This window comes from Serinus canaria, chromosome 26 (genome assembly GCF_022539315.1).
Source record: "Serinus canaria isolate serCan28SL12 chromosome 26, serCan2020, whole genome shotgun sequence".
Classification (NCBI taxonomy): domain Eukaryota; kingdom Metazoa; phylum Chordata; class Aves; order Passeriformes; family Fringillidae; genus Serinus; species Serinus canaria.
Window position 1 is genome coordinate 1,673,901 of NC_066339.1, and position 23,353 is coordinate 1,697,253.

The 23,353-nt window shown below is 54.4% G+C and overlaps 1 protein-coding gene across 2 annotated transcripts in view; it reads right to left on the bottom strand.

Moving 5' to 3' along the window:
* The window catches only part of CACNA1S (calcium voltage-gated channel subunit alpha1 S), a 63,463-nt gene that overhangs the window by 16,789 nt on the left and 23,321 nt on the right, over positions 1–23,353 (bottom strand). For both annotated transcript variants that reach the window (XM_030232347.2, XM_030232345.2), the window contains 22 exons: positions 22,573–22,721; positions 21,541–21,622; positions 20,863–21,023; positions 19,239–19,464; positions 17,715–17,922; positions 17,318–17,438; positions 16,776–16,890; positions 16,557–16,650; positions 15,798–15,867; positions 15,436–15,568; positions 15,032–15,161; positions 14,280–14,339; positions 13,226–13,332; positions 12,709–12,796; positions 12,371–12,478; positions 11,516–11,568; positions 10,522–10,668; positions 9,286–9,487; positions 5,507–5,665; positions 5,088–5,198; positions 4,549–4,632; positions 2,698–2,754 (listed from right to left, as the gene is read on the bottom strand). In XM_030232347.2, the coding sequence (XP_030088207.2) occupies positions 2,698–2,754; positions 4,549–4,632; positions 5,088–5,198; positions 5,507–5,665; positions 9,286–9,487; positions 10,522–10,668; positions 11,516–11,568; positions 12,371–12,478; positions 12,709–12,796; positions 13,226–13,332; positions 14,280–14,339; positions 15,032–15,161; positions 15,436–15,568; positions 15,798–15,867; positions 16,557–16,650; positions 16,776–16,890; positions 17,318–17,438; positions 17,715–17,922; positions 19,239–19,464; positions 20,863–21,023; positions 21,541–21,622; positions 22,573–22,721 (2,665 nt within the window). The remainder of the gene's footprint in view (positions 1–2,697; positions 2,755–4,548; positions 4,633–5,087; positions 5,199–5,506; positions 5,666–9,285; positions 9,488–10,521; positions 10,669–11,515; positions 11,569–12,370; positions 12,479–12,708; positions 12,797–13,225; positions 13,333–14,279; positions 14,340–15,031; positions 15,162–15,435; positions 15,569–15,797; positions 15,868–16,556; positions 16,651–16,775; positions 16,891–17,317; positions 17,439–17,714; positions 17,923–19,238; positions 19,465–20,862; positions 21,024–21,540; positions 21,623–22,572; positions 22,722–23,353) is intronic.

Consider the following 23,353-nt stretch of genomic DNA (forward strand, 5'->3'; position numbering starts at 1 on the left):
CCGAGGGTCACAGGGCCACCACAGACAGCCTTAGTCCCACCAGGGTCTTACCCAGCACGTCCTGTATTTGTAGGGTGAGGTGTAGGGTGGGCACCAGGCACAGGAAGGGTTAATGAGAGCTGATTAAGCAGGGAAGGGCAGTTTTGACAATGTCACAGCAGGACTTTAACCAAAGGAGGGACTGAAGAGAGGTGTCTCTGCAGGGAGCTGCTCATGCCACCTGGCTGTGCAGTGATGCCAGCTCTCTGTGGGTATCCCCCTTGAAGGGGGGAAGAGCCAGGGGGTCAGGGCAGAGGGAGCAGGCAGGAGGTGAGGCAGGAGGAACAGCTCCTGGCCTGAAAGGACTGGGTTTTGTCTGGAAGCACCTAACAGTGGTGGTTGGAGATGCTGGGGGCTCAGTCACCTGTGCCCTTGGTAGCCCCAGCATGGCACAGCCTCAGCCACAGTCTCTGCCAACAGGACCACGAACAGACCCTGCTGACACTGCCTACCTGAACTCCATCACTGCTTGGGATGCTTTTCCTACTGCCCCCTTGGCCTGCCAGGGCTTTAGTGCTGCCACTGGACCCCTCTGGCTCCCATCACCCAGGCCACCCCCTCCCAGCTATTTCAGGGTAACAAAATCCACCTGCAAATACCCCTCCCAGCAGCTCCACCTTCCTCAGCATCACACTTCCCAGCTCCCAGGGCTGCACTGAAAATCTCCATCTGCTCTCTCACCTCCTCCTTTTGCCTTTCACTCTCCTGGTGCCTCGTGCCCACCTACTGAGTGCAGTGCTCAGGAGCTCAGCAGCCCCAGTGCAGCTCATGCCCATGGCCATGCCCCTGCCCATCTCCATCCCTTTAGGAATGTGCCCCTGTTGACAGAGTGACTAAACTATCCTTTGTCTCCTTAAAAAGCAAAAAGCCCTGAAGTTTCTCTCCTGAATTAGCAAAAAAGACACCTCATAAGACTTGGGGGACCACCTCAAACTTATGGATAGCCAACTGGACAGAAGCCACAAAGTCCCACCTGAGCAATTTACTAGAAAAAGAAGAGAACAAAGAAACAATTTGCTTTTGTGAGGTGTTTTACCAGGAGCAAGAACCTCTTGCACCTGGCTCGGGTTTTCTCTGTAAAGAGTTTTGTTATTTTGCCCTTTATTAAAACTTTTCTGTTTCCAACACTACCACAGAAGCCATCCTGCTGATTTTATGCCTTCTAAGGTAGCTGAGCTATCTTGGGTGTGATATAAATCTCCAAGAGCTTTTGAGACCTGGCTCAAGACACCCATATACCAATCCCCACCCCTGGGCTCTGGGCAGTGCCCTGTGCACAGCAGCTTGCACTCTGCAGTTCCCAGCCCCAGGGCCCTGGGCAGAGGCTCTGGCACGTGGCACCCTGCAGTCAGCTCCTCCACATCTTCACACAAATCCAGGCCACCCCATTGCCACTGCAGCCCCTTGGTGAGCTCTTCAATTTGGTCTTATCCTGACTTAGACATGGGGTAACTGAGAGGGGTTTTAAAAACTTTTATTGCATTTTAATACATTTGTTTTAATCTATTATTTTTAATCTAATCTATTTTTATTCTATCTTTAATCTCATGTGAAGGGTGAGACAATACAGATGTCACAATTAGAAGCTATTTCCTAATTCTAATACATTAAAAGCATTTCTTGGCCAATTAGCTCGTGCTCCACCATGCTGTAACTGAACCTTCTGTAAAGCTTTGAAAATTCTCCACAATTCTATTTCCCACAGTGATCTTTGGCCAGCAGTGCAGGGCTTGGCCCACTCAGCCTCCCAGGACATGGGGCTGCACCCAGGGGACACAGCCAGCCCTGGGGGAGGGCACAGGGCAGAGACTGCCCCTCTCCATTTCTCTGGCTGTCAGAGGGCAGGGATTGCCCCCTCTCCATTTCTCTGGCTGTCAGAAGGATGAGATTGCCCTCTCTCCATTTCTCTGGCTGTCAGAAGGCAGGGATTGCCCTCTCTCCATTTCTCTGGCTGTCACAGGGTAAGGATTGCCCTCTCTCCATTTCTCTGGCTGTCACAGGGTAAGGATTGCCCTCTCTCCATTTCTCTGGCTGTCACAGGGTAAGGATTGCCCTCTCTCCATTTCTCTGGCTGTCAGAGGGCAGAGATTGTCCCCTCCCCATTTCTCTGGCTGTCAGAGGGCAGGGATTGCCCTCTCTCCATTTCTCTGGCTGTCAGAGGGCAGGGATTGCCCTCTCTCCATTTCTCTGGCTGTCACAGGGTAAGGATTGCCCTCTCTCCATTTCTCTGGCTGTCAGAGGGCAGAGATTGTCCCCTCCCCATTTCTCTGGCTGTCAGAGGGCAGGGATTGCCCTCTCTCCATTTCTCTGGCTGTCAGAGGCTGCATCCCTCCAGGCCTTGGGCAGGCAGGGTGATGGCAGAAGGACCAAGGTCACCTTTCCTGCCCTACAGCTCTGGTGTGGCAGTTCCAGGGGATGGGATGGTGAGGGCAGGGCTGGGCTTTCAGGTGGCCCCAGGAGGGCTGGGAAAGAGCCCTGCACCTCTCAGGGTGGGAAGGGGTGTCTGTGTTTGTGGGGTGTCACCCCAATCCCTCTCAGCCAGGGCAGAGTCCCAGCCCAGAGGGAGGAGCTGGGTGTGGCAGCCTCGGTGACACACAGGGCACGTGCAAAGGCTGGCAGGGGCAGGGAGGGATGCAGGCACACACAGCTGGTACCTACAGTGCCATCACAGCCCCCACCAAGGCAGTACAACCCACCACTGGGTGCCAGGATGGTCTGTGGAGAGAGAGAACAAGAGAGTCAGCAGAGGGGAGGCAGGGAGGGACACAAGGAGAGGACACAGACACAGAAGAAAGAGTAAGATGGAAACTGGGGAGAAGAGGAGGGGCCTAGGGAAGGGCAGGCAGAGCCCCAGCATCCCTCAGGCTCAGGGACAAGCTGATGTGACTGCTGGTGGGTGAGCAAGGAACCCCACAGACCACGAGACTCCTCCTGGTGCCTGTGGTGTGTCCTGGGCATCCCCACAGACCCTCAAGGACACAGATACAGGGGAAAGGATCTGGGAAGCTCAGGCCACAGAGATCATTCCCCAAATGCTGCCTGGCCTTCTGCACAGCCCTGCTGCTGTCCACAGAGCTGCAGCACACAGAGCACAGCACCTGGGGCAGCCCCTGCCAGCCCAGCCAGGGCACCAGGCTCCTCCTGGTGCCTGTGCTGGGTCCTGGGCATCCCCATCTCAAGGCCAGCAGGATTTTGGTGTGTGGCAAGCTGGTCCCTTGCTCCAGAGGGACTGAAAGCCACTGTGGAGTCCAGGGCCTTGAGCACCCCCTGAACTTCAGTTCTGAGTTCTGAGAGCAGGCTGGGGGAGGACAGGCAGTGGGAAACCAAGGCACAGGTTCAGAGAGCTGGTGAGGATGAGGAGGAGCTGACAGATAAAAGCTGTTGGCACTGGCAGGAAATCTGGGAGATCATGAAGGCTGAGAAGCCCAGAGGGCACAGGATGGCTGTACTGATGTGCAGGGCTGTGCAGAGAGGGGCACAGGGCTCTCACAGGAGGGGAAGGTGGGTGGGTTTTGCTCATCCCAGCTCTGTGAGACCTGGAATACCCTACAGAGAAGGTGACTGCTCTCGAGGTCTCTGGAAACCTCACCTTCCTGCACAGAGAACATGGAAGGTGACCCTGTGCAGGGTGGCAGAGGCAGCAGCAGTGCCAGAGCCAGCCCTGCCCCTTTCAGGAGACACTGCCAAGCCACTGGAGAGGGTCAATCCAGCATCTCCCCCACTCCACAGCTGCCTCTGGAGCCCCATCAGCTCTGCTGAAGGAAGCACACACCTCCCACAGCTGAGGGGCATTTCAGGGCCAGACACAGGTGTGGATGTGCCAGTGCCAGGGAAGGCAGGGCTTTGGTGTCTTCCTAGCCCTGCTTTGGAAATGCTCCCAGCAGAGCCCTCACCTAACAGGCCCTGCCTGAGGCACCAGCCCCTCAGCTTGCAGAGTGCAGAGCTCCTGCAGGGATGGCTGGAGCTCACACACACCACCTGTGTGTAGGGGCTGCTGTGTAAAGGGACACACACAAAGCAAATGTCTGGAAATCTAATGGGTCTGATGGTTCCCCTGGGCCAGCAGAGTCCTGTGAGGACAGGGAGCTGTGGGAGCCCTTTTAGTCCCACCTGCACTGATCTGAGGCTGGGTGTGTGGATGCCTGTCCAGTGGGGCAGGGGCTGGCACACAGCCTGCTGCTGATGGGTGAGTCCTGAGTGCCTGTTTTCCACAGGACTCCAGTGCCTATAGATTCAGGAGACCAGAGGGGAGAGGGCAATGAGACATGCTGGGCAGTTGGGGACGTCTAAATTGTGCTTTAATGCTGAAAGGGCCACAGCTGTGCTCTCCATGTGCTCATACCATGTGCTGATCCTTGCTTGTCCCTCCTCAAAACCAAGCAGAGCAGGGAGGGAGGAGAGGACACCATCCCCCTGAAGGGCTGGACACATCCAGCACTCCTGCCTCGGGCCAGGGCAGGTGCCAGTGCAGCCCTGGGTGGGGACAGCCCTGTGCCCCTGCACACTTACATCAATCTCACTGAGGATGACATCAATGATGCTGCCAATCACTATGAGGAAGTCAAAGACATTCCAGGGGTCTCCGAAGTATCCCTGTCGAGGAGGAGGCAAAGAGTGAACATGCAAGGGTGTAAGTCAAGGAGGACACAGAGGAACCAGAAGGTTCTTCAGTGAGTCTGACCCTCAGAAGAAGGGATGGTGGTCAGAGCTTGCACCCTCTGCTTGGTTATTTTGTCCTGACTTACAGTACAGTGAGATGAGGAGGGTGGATCAGGAGCAGCTATGACCCCACTATGGCCCTGACACTGAAGATGGGAAGTAGTGGCCAACTGCACTGGGTGGGATTTGGCCAGCAAGGGTAGCCCTGACAAGCAGTAGCCCCTCCAGAAACTCCAAGGTCCTATGCATGGGAGTCCTAAGGGTCTTTTAAGGAGAAATTCTCTGGAGCTGCAGGGCTGGGGGTGCTTGTACTCAAGAGATGCCCAGTGCAGAATAAATGGACCCCCTGGCCTGGCCTGCTTTCCATGCTGATCATGCTCTTCTCTCACCTTGGCTTTGAAGGCCATGAGCTTGAGGACCATCTCCAGGGTGAAGAGGATGGTGAAGGCCACGTTGAGGATGTCTGAGATGTGGTTCATTTCTGCAGACTGGTTGTAATGCTGAGGATAAGGCAGAAGGAGGCATTAGCTGATGGCAGATTCAGCCTCCACTGTGAGCTCAGAGATGTGTGCTGGATGCAGAGCCCCCTCCCACAGCTAGGCCTATGGCTCAGCACAAAGGAAACTTCCTCCCTGCAGCCCCTTCTCTGGGCTCCCCACATCCCACCAGTCCCATTTTGGTCCAGAGGCCCCGACCCAGACATCACACCATGAGCAAACACCCCCTGTGCAGAGGCTCTCGTGGGGATGGCAGGGCTGAGCCAGCCCGTGCACCCTCACACACCCCTCCACCAGCCCTGTGCCCTCACCTGCATGCCCAGGCAGATGGTGTTGAGCAGGATCAGGAAGAACATGAGGTACTCAAAGTAGGAGGAGGTGACCACGTACCAGATCTGGTACTGGTAGGGGTTCTTGGGGATGTAGCGGCGCAGCGGGCGAGCCTTGAGCGCGTACTGCACGCACTGCCGCTGGGGACACACGGACACACGGACACACAGACACAGGGACACAGGGAGGGCAGCTGTGAGCCCACTGCAGGGCACACACAGCACCCCCAGCCACGCTGCACATCCCTGTCTTAGACTGAAAAGGAAGTGAGTGTTCCAGATTGCAGGGCAAGATGTGTTCTATTCCCATCTCTATGGCAGCTGTCTTTTGTCAAGTGGGCAGTTTGCCTTATTTCTCTCTGAGTGATTACAATCACTCCTCCCTCGGGGAGACACCTGCTGATAACAGGCCATTGAATGTCCCTGCATGACTGATAAGAGCTACAGCATCCCACTGGGAGATGTGAGCCCAGGGGGAGGAGCCAAGCATTCCTAACCGGATATAATCTGGAGATTCTCCACAGAATCTGGAATAACTCCACAGCTTCTCCACTGGATTTCCCAGAGGAGCAGCAGCTGCCTCTTCCCCTGGATCTTCAGAGGAAGACTGCACATTTTTACAGGATCCCTACTCCAGCAGAACCAGCCCTGGCACTGCAGGAGGGCTGAGCCACAATTCCAGTGGCACTGCTGCCAGCCCCCTGACCCACAGGGTGTCAGGCTGTGCTCTGGCTCTGCCAGGGTTGGTTTGGTTCACCGCAGTGTTTATTTTATCTTTTTATTTTCTTCCCTATTAAAGAACTGTTATTTCCTGCTCCCGTATTTTTGTGCCTGACAGCCCCTTAATCTAAAATTCATAGCAATTTGGAGGGGTGGGGAGGGTTTACGTTCTCCATTTCAGGGGAGGCTCCTGCCTTCTTTAGCAGACTCCTGTCTTTCCAAACCAAGAAAGTGAGTTTTTTGGGAGTTTGTGGTCAAACCAATCAGTGCTGACATTTGAATATTAGCACCTGGTGTAGCCACTGAAGGCATAGATATACCTTTGAGAACACAGAAAGTTAAAAGCAAAGAACTCCCAGAAGAAAACTCTCTTAGTTCCAGTCGGTGAAAAAGGTCGGAGCTCCCCTGCCCAGTGCAGGCTGGGTTTGGGAGGGGAAGGCATGTGGCCAGAGCCTTGGACAGAGAAAAGAGGTGAAAGCCCCTGCAAGACGGAAGGGAGGAGGAATGTCTTTAGAAAGTTTTCATTCTGAGTTCTGTGTGTGTGCTTCTTTTATGTATTGTAAATTAATATTTTTTTTTCCTTTATTCCTAAGCTAGAGCCTGCTTTGCTCTATCTCTGATCACATTTCACATCAAACACTAAAGAGAATATATTTTCTTAAGAGCACTGGCATTGCACCAGCATCAAACCATGACACCCCCACAGCCCCAAGCTGGAGCACCCTCCTCTCCCATCCCAACCAAACAGGCCAGGGAATGGAACTGCTGTGCTTCCTGCAAAAACACCCCAGAGCACCTGTGGTATTCACATGTCCTCTGAACAGACAGAGATTGAGCTTTCTCAGAATTTCTCCTGAGAAAGGCTATAAGAGAAGCAGAGAAAAGAATGATCAAAACAATTCTTATCTCATTTGCTGCTCCCGTGTTTGTGCCCATGTGGAATATTCTGGACATTGTTTACCCGAGCTGATTGCTTGGTTGGATTTTGGTGATGGTGTTTTGGGTTCATTGGCCAATTGGATCCACATGTGTGTGTTGGGAGAGGGTCACAGGTTTTCCAGTTAGTTAGTTAGTGACAGTTCTTGTTAGTGTAATATCTGTAATATAGTTATAGTACAATAAAGTCATTAATGAGCCTCTGATATCATGGAGTTCTGCACAGCATTCTTCCCAGGGGTGAAGAATGGAATCCTAGCACCGATAAGCACCCACATGGGAAAAGCTTCCATCTTTTGCCTCCAAAGAAGGCCATGCTGCTCTTGGCCTGACCCCTCCAGCCTGCCTGTTTGTCCCAGCATTTCCCCAGGCTCTCTCAGGACCAGCTTAGAGCACCCTGATCCCAGGCAGAAAGGGATCTGGGGGGGCTGGTCCACAGCTGGCTGGACATGAGCCAGCAGTGTGCCCTGGTGGCCAAGAAGGCCAGTGGCTCCTGGCCTGAATCAGGAATGGTGTGGCCAGAAGGAGCAGGGAGGTCATTCTGCCCCTGCACTGAGCACTGGTGGGGGCACACCTTGAGTGCTGTGTCCAGTTCTGGCCCCTTTAATTTGGGAAGGACACTGAGATCCTTGAATGTGTCCAAATGAGGCAATGAGGCTGGAGAGGGGCTGGGAACACAAACCCTGTGAGGAACCCCTGAGGGAGCTGGGGGTGCTCAGCCTGGAGAAAAGGAGACTCAGGGCTGCCCTCATCACTCTGCACAGCTCCTGAAAGGAGGCTGTGCTCATCTGGGGCTGGGCTCTTTCTCCAGGCAGCACTGACAGAACCAGAGGACACAGTCTCAAGCTGTACCAAGGGAAATATAGGTTGGAATATTAGGAAGAAGTTTTTCACTGAAACGGTGATAAAGTTCTGGCATGGCTGCCTGGGGAGGTGGTGGAGTCACCATCCCTGGGGCTGTTTAACAAAGCCTGGACGTGGCACTGGGTGCCAGGGGTGAGTTGAGGTGTTGGGGCTGGGCTGGACTCGATGATCTTGAAGGTCTCTTCCAGCCTGGTGATTCTGTGAATTCTGTGAAGACACCACATGAACCAGGGGTGATGGGGGCACTGAGATGGCTGCACAGGCCTGTGCCTCCCCAGCAGCCCAGGGCCATCTCTGCTGGGTTTCTGTGTGGTTCACATCAGCCTGGCACCCCCAGCTCAAGCTGCCTGTGCTGCCTCAGTGCAGGAGGAGGACAGCACTCCAGGGCCAGCAGCTGCCCCTGTCCAATGTCCTCCCCAGCGTGTCCCACATGCTCTGCCAATGTCTCTGCTGCTTTCAGCCTTGCTGTCCCCCACCAGAATAACAGCGTGACAGCATCACAGAAGGGCTGGCAGCAGAAAGTACCTCTGGAGATGGTCTAGTCAGGGTTTGCTGCCCAAAGCAGGGCCAACTGGAGCATGCTGCCCAGGACAGTTGGCTTTTGTAAAGTTCCAAAGATGGAGGCTTCACAGCCTGTCTGGGCAGCCTGTTCCAGTGCTTGGCTACCATCACCATTTAAAAAAAAAAGGGTTTTTTATTGTTTAAATGGAATTTCTTCTTTTCTTCAGTTTGTGTCCATTGTATTTCTTCTGTCGCTGGGCACAACTGAAAAGATCCTGGCTCAGTCTCCTCTGTGCCTTCCCATTGGTGTTTTTACCCATAGGTCAGATTCCTACGAGCCTTCTCAGTACCAGACTTGACTCCCAGACCCTCCTTAGATGCTCCAGACCCTCCATCATCTCAGTGGCCCTTTGCTGGACTCACTCCAGTACATCTATGCTGCTTTTGTACTGGGGAGCCCAGAGCTGGGCACAACCCTCTGCTCCAGCTCACTCTGGGCACCCCACCTGTCCAGGGAGGCCCACTTGCTGTTTCTGGTGCCCTCTGCCCTTCCCTCAGTCTTGTTTGGTGCTAGACATGGGTCCAGCTGGCCCTGCCCCAGGAGCAAACAGGCCTGGGGCAGGTTCAACTCATCTGTGTCAGCAGTGTCACCCCAAAGAAGGGCTGATCCACATCAGCCAGCCCCAGCGGTGCCAGAGCCAGGGCTGGTTCCCCCTGTCCTTTTCCAGCAGCCCCATTACCTGATTCTTGTCCAGCTCACAGTTCTTGTACTCATTCTCCCCTTGCTCCTGGAAGGTGACGATGACAAAGCCCACAAAGATGTTCATCATGAAGAAGGCAATCAGGATGATGTAGATGATGAAGAACATTGCAATCTCCACACGGTAGTTGTAGATAGGGCCTGCATCCTCAGCATTGGTGTCAATGGCCATGTACAGCAGCCTATAGGAGGGAAATCAAGGCAACAGAAACCCTAATTGGGTGGGAAAGATCATGTCTCCTCTTGGAAGTTACAGAGAGCTTTGGGGACATCCAACAACAGTGGGACAGGACTGCCTGGGTAACCTTGCCAGCTCCACAGCCACTGACAGGGGGACTGGTCCTGCTTCTCACCCTGGATAGCTCTTCTTTCTTTACCCTGGCCAAGGCCCAAATTAGCTGGGGGTGTGTGTTCTCTCAACATCTGTCAGAGCTGGGGCAGTTCTCTCTGCTCACTGGGCAGTTTGCTTTATCTCTCCCACAGCCCATCCTCCCTCCAGGAGATCTCTGCTGTCCATGGCCACTGAGTGTCCCAGCAGGGCTGATCAAATTCCACCATCCCATGGGGAGATGCTCCGCCCAGGGGAGGAGCCAAGCATTCCTACCTGGATCCAATCTGCCCTGGAACAGCCCAGCAGCCTTTGCCCCCTGCATTCCCAGAGGAGCAGCTTTCTGCTGCCCTGCATTCCCAGAGGGAGAGCAGGCCCATCTCCAGCAGCCCTGGAGCTGCAGAGGAAAACTCCCCCCTTGTGCAGGATCCCTGCTCCAGCAGAACCACAGCTGGCACTGCAGGAGGGCTGAGCCCCCATGGGATGGGACTGTGCCACCCTGGGATGGGACTGTGCCACCACCCTGAGCCCCCCTGGGATGGGACTGTGCCACCCTGGGATGGGACTGTGCCACCATGGGATGTGACTGTGCCACCACCCTGACACACAAGGGGGCAGGGCATGGTCTGACTCTGGCAGTGTTGTTTTATATTACTGCATTTTTTATTTTATTTTAATTTTCTTCCCTAATAAAGAACTGTTATTCCTATTCCCATATCTTTGCCTGAGAGCCCCTTCATTTCAAAATTATAATAACTCAGAGGGAGGGGGTTTACATTTTCCATTTCAGGGGAGGCTCCTGCCCTCCTTAGCCTCCTGGCTTTTCAAACCAAGACCCCATGGCAGTGCCCTGCTCCCAGCACAGACCTCCCCTCAGTAGAGACTCACTCTGGCCAGCCCTCGAAGGTGGAGACAGTGAAAAGTGACATCATGGCTGAGAAGACGTCGTTGAAGTGGAAGTCACTGTGCAGCCAGACACGCTCCTGGACCTCAATCTGCGTGGGGTCTGCGTCCACGTAGTTGATGAACTGACCCCTGCAGCAGAGGGGACACAGAGCTCACAGGCAGGGCCCTCAGCCCCACTGGCCTGGCCCTCCTTGGTCCCTGGGAGGGGAGCACAGCCCTGTGCTTGCTCCTGATTTACCCCACATGTTGCGGTGTGATTTCAGGGTTCACCTCAGAACCCTGGGTCCCTCCCCTGATAATTCCCTCCCAGGTGTGCCATTCACCTCTGCTTTCCCCTCCCTGACCCCTCCCAGCACCGTCTGTCCGTCCTGGAATTCTAGAAGGGCATTAAGTGATTGGCAGATTCAAAGGATGCCCTCTACCCCTGGGGGGCATTGGGCCATCCAGGTGTCCTCTGTCCCTTGAGACCTCCCCTCCTGTCCCTGGCTGGTGGCTCCCTATCCTTTCCCTGCCCCTCTCCCTGGGGTTAAAAGGAACAGCAACCACACGGGTCAGGAGTTCTGCTGGAGCTGTTGCTGGATTCAGAGGCCTGTGGGCCAGAACAAAGCTCTGGATCCAAACTCTCCATCAGAACTGACTCCTTTCCTTCACCATCACTTTAAAGCTTCTCCAGCAGAGGGAAACTTGAGCTCCTGCATGCCTGGACTTGCCTCCACATGCCCAGCTGCAGCACCCAACTAGCCAAAGGTGTCTCTGGGGTGAAATCACCACAACTGCTGCCTTTTGGTTCAGCACCAAGGGACAGACAAGCTCAGGCACGTCCCATCCAGCTATATTGGTAATTATTCCAATACCCAAGGACAGGGAGAACAGGACTACACCTCAGGTCCACTTTTTGGATGCAGCATTCCCCATCACACCCCCCCAGCTCCCAGCCCTGGCCACTGCCCACCTGGGAGCTGCAGAGAGCTCTTACCTGCACTCCTTCTCCGTCAGCTTGGATGGGTCTGTGCACCTGTAGAACTTGCCCTGCATTCAACACACACCAGAAGAGGCCATGGCATTGCTTTGATTTTAGAAGCCCTGGGGAGTTTTGACTTTCTCCCAGCCCTCAGTCAGTGCCCCCCTCACCACCCCAGTGCAGACTCTGGCCCTCCCCAATGTGCATGCCAAACAAACCAGTTCACAAGGCATTTCCAGAGTCATGGCAGACCTGGGGTTAATCCCAGGCTGAGATCAAGAAACACTGCTTGGAGATGGTAACAACTTTCCACAGCCCTGAGCTGAGGCCTGCCTAGCTCACCCTACCCGGGAGACAACTCTCTGGGAAACAGGGAAGAAAGCAGTACCCAGAGAATTAACTAAAATCTAAGGTATGCTGACAGCTCTGCTCAGTCTGCTGGGTGTCCTGAAAGCTCACATCAGCTCAGAGTTTGAGCTCAGTTATTAGAACAAAACTGAGCCCAGCTAGGGCCAGCTCTGCCTTAGAGCAGCCAAGGCCCGGAGAGCAGGAGCAGCGCTGTGAGAAAGGAAACCCTTCACAACCAAAGCACAGAGGAAATCAGCCAGAAGTGCCTCCTGCCCTAGAAAGAGGAAACTGAGGCACGGAGGGAGGTGAGGCAGCCCTTTACAGGTGCTGTCTGGACCTGACAGTACCATGGGTGCTTCCTGCCCTCCTCTCACTGCAGTCTCTTCTGTGCTCCTCTCTCAGACCAGGAGAGCACAGCCTGTGCTGACCCAGCACTGCAGGCACCATCCCCAGGGTGATGTCCAGGAGAGCCTGGCCAGGATGGGCTTGAGCAGAAGGTTCCTCCTGCCCACCTGATCTCACCTTGAAGAGCTGAACTCCAATGCAGGCAAACATGAACTGCAGCAATGTCGTGACAACCACGATGTTACCAATGGTCTTGATGGCCACGAACACGCACTGGACCACGTGCTGCAGAGGTGGAGGACAATGCAGATGTGACCACAGCTGGGGCAAGCCCCCACTCTGTGTCCCACACCCTCCCACTCCAGGCAAAGTGGGAGCCTGACAGAGCAGAGGGATGGGGCAGACCCCTTGCACAGATGGGCGGTGGGAATTGGGAACAGGGCACGATGCCTGCCACACAACCTCCAGGTGGGACTGCCGTGGGAGGAGGTCCCCTGTTCCAGCCTCTCACTTACCTTCAGCCCCTTTGCCCTGTTAATGGCTCGCAGAGGCCTCAGCACCCTCAGCACCCGCAGGATCTTCACCACAGAGATCGTGCTGGACCTGGGCAGGAAGGCACAGCTGAGCTGGGGCCACTTCCCTGCCCGGGCTAGGCTGGCACAACCCCACCAAGCAGCCAAGGAGGGCAGGCTGAGGCCAGCAGCGAGGGACAAGGGATGGCAGACACCATGGATGCATAAAGGATGGCAGATGTCACCAGCCACCACCCACATAAGGCCAAGTGACACTGGCAGCTGGAGAAAGCAGATCCAAACTGAATTTCCACCCAAACATGTTTGACATTCAAGGAGTGTCCTTTGACCTCCTTGACCAGTTTGTAGGCATGCTCCCAGTTGTCCATGTCCCCCAAACATGACATAATGGGCACATGGGCAGCCATTGGGCTGGCTGCTCCTCCTCCACCCACCATCCCCAGCTGCCCCACCAGCCTCAAGAGCCCAGTGCCCACCCTGTGGCACCTGAGGTGCTTACTCAAATCCCATGGAGATGAGGGAGACAGCAACCACCAGTAAGTCAAGGATATTGAAGGAGTTCCTGCAGAAGGAGCCTTTGTGCAGGAAAGCACCGTAGGTTGTCATCTGGGGAGCAGAAGGAGTTAAGAGAGAGGTGGGCAGGGCTCAGGGGCATGGCTCCTCCAAGGGGGAAGGGTGGATGAGGCACAAGGGACTTCTCACAGCTCCATGGCCTGGGGTCCCTGTCCTGCTCAGACCCCTGCAGCCAGGCAGGAAGCTGGCTTCAGGTGGAAATCCGCTGTGCAGCACTGGCTGGAGACAGTCAGTCAGCAAATTAAAGAGGAGACTAGTAAAGACCCTTGGAATGGAACAACATGTGACTTTTGTCCACAGCTTTTCACTGGTTTCTCTTTGTCTCTTTTTCTAAATGGCATGTCAGAATAAAAATGCCAGTGCCATGGCTGATGTGTCCCCATGTCACAGCACAGCTGGCTTAGCTGCCTGACCTCACTGGGGAGGACACATGGCCTCTGGGACAGGTCACACACTACCCAGACTGCATGAATGAACTCTCCAGGAGGATCAGCTGGAGGTTTCTCCTCACTGAGACCTTCAGGAGCATGGATGCCTGAGGAGTGGGAGTGTCCATGGCCACAAAGTCCAGACCTGTCGCCGTTGAGGTAGGAATGGTTGAAGAAAGGCGACATTGACTCTTATGCCTTATGGAAGGCATAAAGTGAGATTTATTAGAAACTTAACATATTTATAGGTAGGATTGTTCACTTAGAACTTGATTGGTTTATAAATAACACTCTTTATACTATTGGTTAGTTAGGAATAACACTTTTTGGTAAATTATTTTTTTATAAACACCATGTATAAATATTCTACATGTTCACAAACATTAAGTGTAGAGTTAAAAATAAGAATTATTTTAATTCTTTCTCTGAGCATTCTCACAACTTTCCTAGGATGATGCCTGGGAAAGTTACCTGTTTCTCTCTCTGACTAACCTGTCACATCCACACAGACCTATGTGCTAGGCCATGCTCATGGCAAGACCATGGACTCACCTTCAAGACGATTTCAACTGTGAAGACAGAGGTGAAACCAATGTCAAAGTATCCAAGAATCTGGGGACAGAGACACCAGTACAGGATGAGACTTGGGTGACAAGGGAAATGTTCAGTGTGCTCAAACATCCTGAAGTTGTCCACTCTGTGCACTGGGGAGGCCATCTCTAACCCAGTCCCAAGAACACTCCTGAACTTTCCCCAGCTTTGCTGATTTTCTCCAGTGCATGATCCAACCTGCAGCTGGGACAAAGCTCCCCCCAGCCAGGTAAATTCCCTCTGAAAGCATCTGATCCCCAAAAACCCCAAGTGCCCTGGGAAGCTGTCTCATGTGAGATCCCACAGGCCCTGCCAGACCCACTGGTGCCTTGAAGGACAGGAGCTGTGGCTGCATGCCAGCAGCATTCAAGGGCACTGCACATGTCAGAGGCCCAGTTTGCTGCCTCACAGGATATCTCCTTCCCCAATAAGCCACCACAGCTTCAAACCAAATTAATCCTGCACACCCTGTCAGGTGGATTTTTCACCCAGAAATAAACTGAGACATGGAGCAGTAAAACCTTGTCCCAGCTGCACCCTGAATGGGAAGCACATCCAGCATCTCCTGCCAGAGCGCACTGCCCTCCCAGAGGCAGGGTTGGCATCCCAGCCTAGGAACAGCATGTGGCAAGTAAATCCCTGCTGACTGGGGAGCTGGGAGTCTCCAAGAGGTCTCCCCCACCCATCCCAAACCCTCACAGCTCTGCAGGCACCTGGTTGCGGAAGGACTCGGCCCGGATGGGATCCTCAGCTGCCAGGGAAATGCTGCTGAGCAGGATGAAGAGCAGGATGAAGTTGGTGAACCAGGTGGCATTAACAGTTCTGTGGCACAGGACCCGAAACCTGGCAGGGACAGAAATGCCACGGGATGCTGCAAAGGGCATCAGACAGGGTCATGGCAGCCTGGCAGAGGGCTGGACAAACCCTGAGGACAGGAAAGCCCTAGGCATGGAAGGATGTCTGTACCAGTCCTTCCACACAGAAGGCTTTTCCCCTGAGCTGGTTCCCTTCAGAACTGGTTGTTGTGCTAAAACAAGACCCTGCTGTGAACAGCTGGTGCCAGAGACACCAGGGCCATTCCTGGCCCTACAGGGCAGGGACAAGGGGCAGTGCCTACTTGTTGGTTGGGCTGAAGATGAAGAATGAGCTGGCCTCAGGCATGGGCACAGCCTTCTCCTTCAGCTGTAGCTCTGCAAGGGGACGTGGCCGAGGACTCAGGGGGATTTCAGGCTCATCTTCCTCATCATCACCTGTAGGATGACCATGAAAAGGAAAAAGAAAAGAATCATCCAAGAGGGAGAGGGAATATGACCTTATGGACAATCTTCTGATTCCATGATCCTGATCTGGCATGAAAGCCAGAAGGACCTCAGCACTCCAAGGCTGGGAAAAGTTCCCTGCATCCTTTACTCCTCACACACCATGCCTCTGGCAGTGCCTCCTCAGCCTGCCTGCTGCCCTGCCAGGGACAAATCTTACCTGGGAAGTCTGCAGAAGGGTAGGGGTCTTTGATCTCATTGACATTGGATTCAAATTCATCCACTTTCAACTGAAACAAGGAGAAACAGAGAGGAGGATGTGCAGCTGCATGTGCCAGCTGGCCAGACCCTCTCATCTTGGAAGCCATGTGGGACAAGCAGCATCTCTGAATTGGGCCCATACAGCAGCCAGCACATGGAGTGCTGGCCCAGGTTGGAAGCTGCTGAGGGGATGCTGCAATCAAAGCAAAGAGGATGGGAAATAGGAATGTGCGCTGGAGCCATGCAAATATGCCAGGGGGGAATAAGATAGGGAGCAACTCCTGAGGGAACTTCTAATAACACCTCTGGAAAGTGGAAACTAAAGTAGCTGCTGGCCGGGTGCTCCTCAGAGGCAGCTCAGCACAGCTGAACAGGGGGGTTTGCATGAGGGGGGTGTGAACATAAGGGAGATCTGGGATGCTGCTTTGCTGCACCCCACACTGCTGTGCACCAGCCACTGGCAACTGGCTGAGGCCAAGGAAATGAACTGGAGGAAAAGGATCCCCGGCAATGGAGCTGTTTCAGCATGTCCTGCCTGGCCCCAGAGAGCCCCCATCACTGAGGGCCCCCATCAGCAGTGCATGCTGTGGGGAGCAGTGATTCTGGACAAGAGGCCAGACCCAGACTGGCTCCAAGTCTTTGTCTCTCTTGGCTGGTGGGAGGGAGCCAGAGCCATCCCCCCAGGAGCCCTCCAAGGCTCACCTCCACCAGAACTGACCTTGGCTGTCGTGGGAATCCCTTCTCCCTTTGCTTTCTGCTCCAGCTTCTTTGCCAGCATCTGCTTCTCCTCTTCAGACTTCTCTGGGTAACCTCTAAGCAGAGAGGAGGGCAGAGCAGGAAATGAAGTCTGGGCAGGGGCCATGGGAAAGCTTGCTGTGTCCCCTCACAGCCAGCACGTCGTTTGGGAGCTCCCAGGGGCAGGGAAGGCAGCACCCACCTGGACATCTTCCGCCGTTTGCGCTCCTCTGCTTTGGCCTTCTGGGCCAAGGTCAGGCTCTCAGCCTCGGCCAGGTTATCAACTGCAATGGCCAGGAACACATTGAGGAGGATATCTGGGGACACAGTGCTAAGGACACAGACATAGTTCCTGTCTGGAGCCATCCATGGTCTCCAGGGTGCCCTTAGAAACCTTCCTGGAGCTTAGCCCTTGTGATAACTCTGGCTGGTGATCCCTAACTAGCATCCATCCCTTGTAAGCACTGAGCTCTGAGCTGGCTGCCCTCTCTGGCTGAATCTCTGCCTGCCAGGCATCCAGACCTGCTCCAGATGTGCTTTCCTCCAGTGCCCAGCCTTCAGCCACCACCAGTGCCAGCCCTGAAGCCTGTGGTTTGTTCCACTGCTCTTCACAACCGAAAAGCTTAAGGCAAGCATTGAAACACTGAGGGAAGCCCCTGCTTGCCCCCTGCCCAGTTCTATGCAGTTGATGCTATGGGGCTGGGTGCAGTGGGCCCTAGGCCTGGCTTTGCAGGCAGAGGATACAGTTCCCACAGACAAAGAGGATGATGAAGTAGATGCAGACCAGCATGCCAGGAAAGGACGGGCCTCCATAGGCCATGATCCCATCATACATGATTGAATTCCAGTCCTCTCCAGTCAGGATCTGGGAGCAGAGCAGTGATAAAGACTTAAGAGCATCCCCAGCAGAGCATGACAGAATCCCACAGACTGATCCTACCCTTCTGGCTCCAGCCCCATGGTCAAATCCTCCTTTTGCTCAGCTCTGAACCTGAACTACTGCTCACGACTCCAGTCGCATTTCCCTGTTCCTGTCTTAAAGCACCACAAACCCACATTCCCTTGAGCCCTAACTCCTGCCTGGAGACCCCCAGCCCAGGTGAGACCCCCAGCCCCTGCTGCCCTTCCCACTGCCCCAAACCTGGAAGACACTGATGAGGGCCTGGGGAAAGTTGTCGAACGTGCTGCGCCGCACTTTCATGTCCTCGAAATCAAACTTGCCCCCAAAGAGCTGCATGCCCAGCAGGGCAAAAACTATGATGAAAAGGAAGAGGAGGAGGAGCAGAGAGGCAATGGAGCGGACAGAGTTGAGCAGAGAGGCCACCAGGTTGCTCAAAGATGTCCAGTACCTGGGAAGAGGAGAGACAGAGGCATGTGGGAAATGAAAGAGTGGGGAAGGCTGTGGGCAGGATGAGGCAGGCACAGGGAACACAAACAGAACAAGGTGATGTGCCAGCAGCCCAAAAAGGGGGGCTCTGGACGCAGGCTGGGCTCTGGAACTGCTCCAGGAGGCAGAAGTGAAGCTGCAGGCATGGTGTGACATGCAAGATAACATTGCTGCCTGTACAGAGCACCAGCAAGCAGGATGGGGAAGAGGGGTGAACACAAGGTGGGTTGGGGCCACAAAGAAGAGCTCAGAGTCCTGGCCCACAGCTGTGGCATTCACATTCTCTGAAAAAATCCCTTCGCCCAGAATTTTTCTCCTGGGAAGCTGAGAAGCCTCAGAGGAAAGGAAAACAATTCCTATCTCATTTGCTTCTCCTGTGTTTTGCTTGTGTGGAATGTGTTTGGAGATTGTTTCATTGGATTCTGGTGTGAGTTGTTTTGACTCATTGGCCAATCAGGGCCATTGAGACCCTGGAAAGAGTCAGGAATTTTCATTATTATCTTTTTAGCATTAAGTATCCTTTCTGTATTCTTTAATATAATATAGTATAATAAAGTAATAAATTACCCTTCTGAGAACATGGAATCAGATTCATCATTCCTGCCTTCGTCAGGACATTTCCCAGCAAATACACTACCAAAAACAATACACAGCAACCCCACCCACAACATCCTAGAGCCCAGAGCTAGAGTGGGGCCTCAGCTCAGTCCCACTGTCCCCTGGAGACAAACCTCAGCCTGGCCTTTTTGCTCTGCCCAGCAGCTCCCAGCTCTGTTCACTGCAGCCTCCCCTGGAGACAGGGATGCCCCAGAACTGTGAGGGATGCCTGGGCACCCTCAGCTACCAGCAGCCAGGGTGCTCCACACACTCACACACACCCCCAGAGGCACATGGAGCACAGGTGTGCACACACACACACACACAGAGCTCAGCCCCACATACACAGAGCTCACATCCAGAGGCACAAAGAGCACAGGAGTGCACACACACACCCAGAGGCACACACAGCACAGGTGTGCACACACACACACACAGAGCTCACATTTAGAGACACACACACACAGAGCTCACACTCAGAGGCACACAGAGCACAGTTGTGCACACATACACACACAGAGCTCACATTTAGAGGCACACAGAGCACAGGTGTGCACACACAGAGCTCAGCCCCACACACACACACACGCACACACACAGAGCTCACACCCAGAGGCACACTGAGCACAGGAATTCACACTGAGCCCAGCTCAGCCCCACCCACCCAGCTCCCTCCCCTACCTGGTGATCTTGAAGATGCGGAGGAGGCGGATGCAGCGCAGCACGGAGATGCCCAGGGGGGACAGGGTGCCCAGCTCCACCAGGATGGTCTCCAGGATGCCCGAGCACACCACGAAGCAGTCGAAGCGGTTGAAGAGCGACATGAAGTACTGGCGCAGCCCCAGCGCGTACATCTTCAGCAGCATCTCGGCCACAAACAGGGCCAGCAGCAGTCGGTTGGCATTGTCTGGGGTGGGAGATGCAGCCTGTCAGAGCAGGGACCTCAACCCAGCATGGCCAGGCAGCCAGGGAAGGAGGGCAGAGCTGCTCACCCTCCTCTGGCTCACCGAGCCCTGAGCTGCTGTTTTTTGGGGACCACATGGGGAGGAAGATGAGAGGGTGATGTGTAGCTGCATGCTTGTGCATGTGAGCACACACCTGTACAGTGCACATGAGTGCATGCAGGGTGGGCACGTGGGCTGTGTGTGGGTATGTGGGGCTGAGCTGTGTGTGTGTGTGCACAACTGTGCTTCACATGCCTCTGGGTGTGTGTGTACCTGGGGCTGAGCTCTGTGTGTGTGCACACCTGCTCTCTGTGTGCCTTTGAATGTGAGCTCTGTGTGTGTGCACACCTGTGCTCTGTGTGCCTCTGAGTGTGAGCTCTGTGTGTGTGCACACCTGTGCTCTGTGTGCCTCTGAGTGTGAGCTCTGTGTGTGTGCACACCTGTGCTCTGTGTGCCTCTGAGTGTGAGCTCTGTGTGTGTGCACACCTGTGCTCTGTGTGCCTGTGGGGCTGAGCTCTGTGTGTGCACATCTGTGCTCCGTATGCTTCTCAGTGTGTGTGTGTGTGTGTGTGTGTGTGTGTGTGTGTGTGTGTGCACCTGTGCTCCATGTGCCTCTGGGAATGAGCTGTGTGTGTGTGCACACCTGTGCTCCATGTGCCTTTGGGGATGTGTGGGTGTGTGCACACCTGTGCTCTGTGTGCCTGTGTGTGTGTTTGTGTGTGGGGGGGGTTGAGCTGTGTGTGTGCACACCTGTGCTCCTTGTGCCTCTCAGTGTCTCTGTGTGTGTGTGTGTGTGTGTGTGTACGTGGGGCTGAGCTCTGAGTGTGTGTGTGCACACCTGTGCTCCTTGTGCCTCTCAGTGTCTCTGTGTGTGTGTGTGTGTGTGTGTGTACGTGGGGCTGAGCTCTGAGTGTGTGTGTGCACACCTGTGCTCCTTGTGCCTCTCAGTGTCTCTGTGTGTGTGTGTGTGTGTGTGTGTGTGTATGTGGGGCTGAGCTCTGAGTGTGTGTGTGCACACCTGTGCTCCATGTGCCTCTGGGTGTGTGGAGCTGCAGTCAGTGTGGATGCATGCACAAATGCATGTGGCTGCCCAGCATGCATGCGTGCCATGTGTGCAGAGATGGCAATGGACACACTCTGTGTGTTCACCATGCAAGACTGTCCTTAAGAGTACAGAGCGTGGTCAGTGTGAGCTGTAGGACAGCAAGGATCATGCACACACGCTCAGTGCAGGCTCAGTGTGTGCCTGACAGCCTCTGTGCCGTGTCACTGTGGCTGTGCACTCACAGCAGGAGCTCACACAGCTCTCTGGGGCACCAGGGTGTCCTGGGCCCTCCTTCTCTCTCAGGCTCTTTGCTCACCTTGCACCTGTGTCAGCCACTCTGGCTGGAAGTGGTGCTCAGAGGCGATGGACAGGGTGTTCAGTGCCACCATCAGGATGACAAGCCAGTAGAAGAACTTGGACTTCACCACATCTCTGCACTTCCTACGAAACATTCGGTTCCAACGCCTCCACTGACGGCTGGAGAGACGGCAAAGGATCAGGAGAGATGGCAGTGAGCCAGACCCAGGCCTGCAGGGCAAAGCCACCCCTGCTCCCTCCCTGAAGAGTTGAGGACCATAACCTGCCCCTGGAACTCAGTGCAGTCACTCAGGCACTGCAGCTCATTTACCCTCCTGGCTCAATTTTCACTCCAGCCCCTCTCACAGGGGGCTTGCAGGCACAGTGTAATTGCAAATTACACTGTAATTGGGAGAAAATTGCAATTGTAGTGTCCTAAATTACACACTGTGCTCCACAGGCCATGGGAGGATGCTGAGAGCCTGGTCCCACAGCAAAGACATTGTCCACCTTGAGGAGCTTTTTGCCAGTACCATAGCCAAATTCCCTGTTTGCTACCCCAATGTTTACATCTCCCCACAAGCACCAGTCCCTGCCAAAAACTGGGAGCTGACCAGGAAAGCCTGGCCCAGCTAGGCCCAGCAAGTGAGAGACAGTGGAAGCCCACATGCAAGCAGATGGTTCAGAGCATACTTACAAGAAGAGAATCCACTTGTTCATGCCCTCAATTTCATACAAGCTCTCTGTCTCTGACCCTCCTTCATCTGATGGCATCATACCTAGAGGGAATGACATCACAGGTTTTCCTTGGAGCCCTTGGGAAGAACATGTGGGAGGGAACCCCTTCCACAAGTACACCAGGAAGAGCTTCCCCATCAGAAGTGAATAATCCCCACCAAGCAGTGCCATCCCAGGGAGTCAGCAACCCAAGTTTGGGCAGAAGGCTTCTAGGGTCAGGTGCAAACCAAGCATGAGGCGTGAGAAACTCCTCCCCTGCAGGAGCAGCAGCAGCCCAGAGAGAGACAGCAACAAGTACCCCAGCAAGGAAAAACTGGGGCTAGTTGGGATCTGAGCAAAGGCTGAACAGAACATGGGCCACAGCTCTGGAAGAGGTGTTTTATCTGTCCCACTGTTAACCAAAGCTCTTTGCACACATACATCGCTCAGCTTGAGGCATCAAAAGTGCTTTCACCAGGCAGGGTGGCACAGCAAACCCTGTGGCTCTGGGGTGGAATTCCAAAGGCAGAACTTTGCTGGGCTTTTGGCTAGATGCCTGTACATCCACCTCCTTCCCTGGGCCACTTTTAATCCCTTGAAACTGTCAAGTGATGGCAAGAAATTAATGCATCTGCTAGTGAGAGCTTGTGGCCCTGACTGTATCCCTGCACACCAAGGGCACAAACTCCTCATGGCCTTTTCAGCCCCTCTTGCCAAAGGAGACTCAGGCCTTGCTTGTGGTCTGCAAATTTTAAACACTGTGGTTGAAATGGAGATTTACCATCAGGGATAAATTATTGCTAGTTAGGGTCAGATTCAACTAAATTATTCAGGAAATGTAAAAAGAGAGAAAGGAAACTGTCCTGCAGAAATCAAAGCATTTTGTTCTGTGTGTTTTCAGGGAAATTGAGTCTTTGACTCATTTCAAAGACTCACACTTTGCCTCTCTAGGTGGTCAGCACTAGGAACCCAACCCTCAGGCTGAGGGTCTGTGAGCAAGCAGAGCTGGTACCTTCTCCCCTGGCCCGATCACTGTCCATGACTTCTGCGTGGGTGATCCAGTCCATGTAGCCCTTCAGATCCTCCTCCAGCTGCTGCTTCTCCCGCAGCTTCTGGAACGTTCCGCGTGACTTGGCCTTCTCGCGCTCCTTGGTGAACTCGCTAGGACAAGGCAGGCAGCAGAGACTCAGGGGATGGCCTGAGGAACTCAGGAACTCTAAGAAGCCACAGCTCAGTGCCAGGCCAGGCCTTGTAGAGAAGCCCTGAAATACCCTGCCACCATGTCTAAGGTTGGAAATGGGGGTGTGAATTCTATCCCCATCTGTCAGAGCTGGGGCAGTTCTCTCTGCTCACTGGGCAGTTTTCTTTATCTCTCCCACAGCCCATCCTCCCTCCAGGAGATCTCTGCTGTCCATGGCCACTGAGTGTCCCTGCAGGGCTGATCAAACTCCACCATCCCATGGGGAGATGCTGTGCCCAGGGGAGGAGCCAAGCATTCCTACCTGGATCCAATCTGCCCTGGGAACAGCCCAGCAGCCTTTGCCCACTGCATTCCCAGAGGAGCAGCTTTCTGCTGCCCTGCATTCCCAGAGGGAGAGCAGGCCCATCTCCAGCAGCCCTGGAGCTGCAGAGGAAAACTCCCCCCTTGTGCAGGATCCCTGCTCCAGCAGAACCACAGCTGGCACTGCAGGAGGGCTGAGCCCCCCTGGGATGGGACTGTGCCACCACCATGAGCCCCCTGGGATGGGACTGTGCCACCACCCTGAGCCACCCTGGGATGGGACTGTGCCACC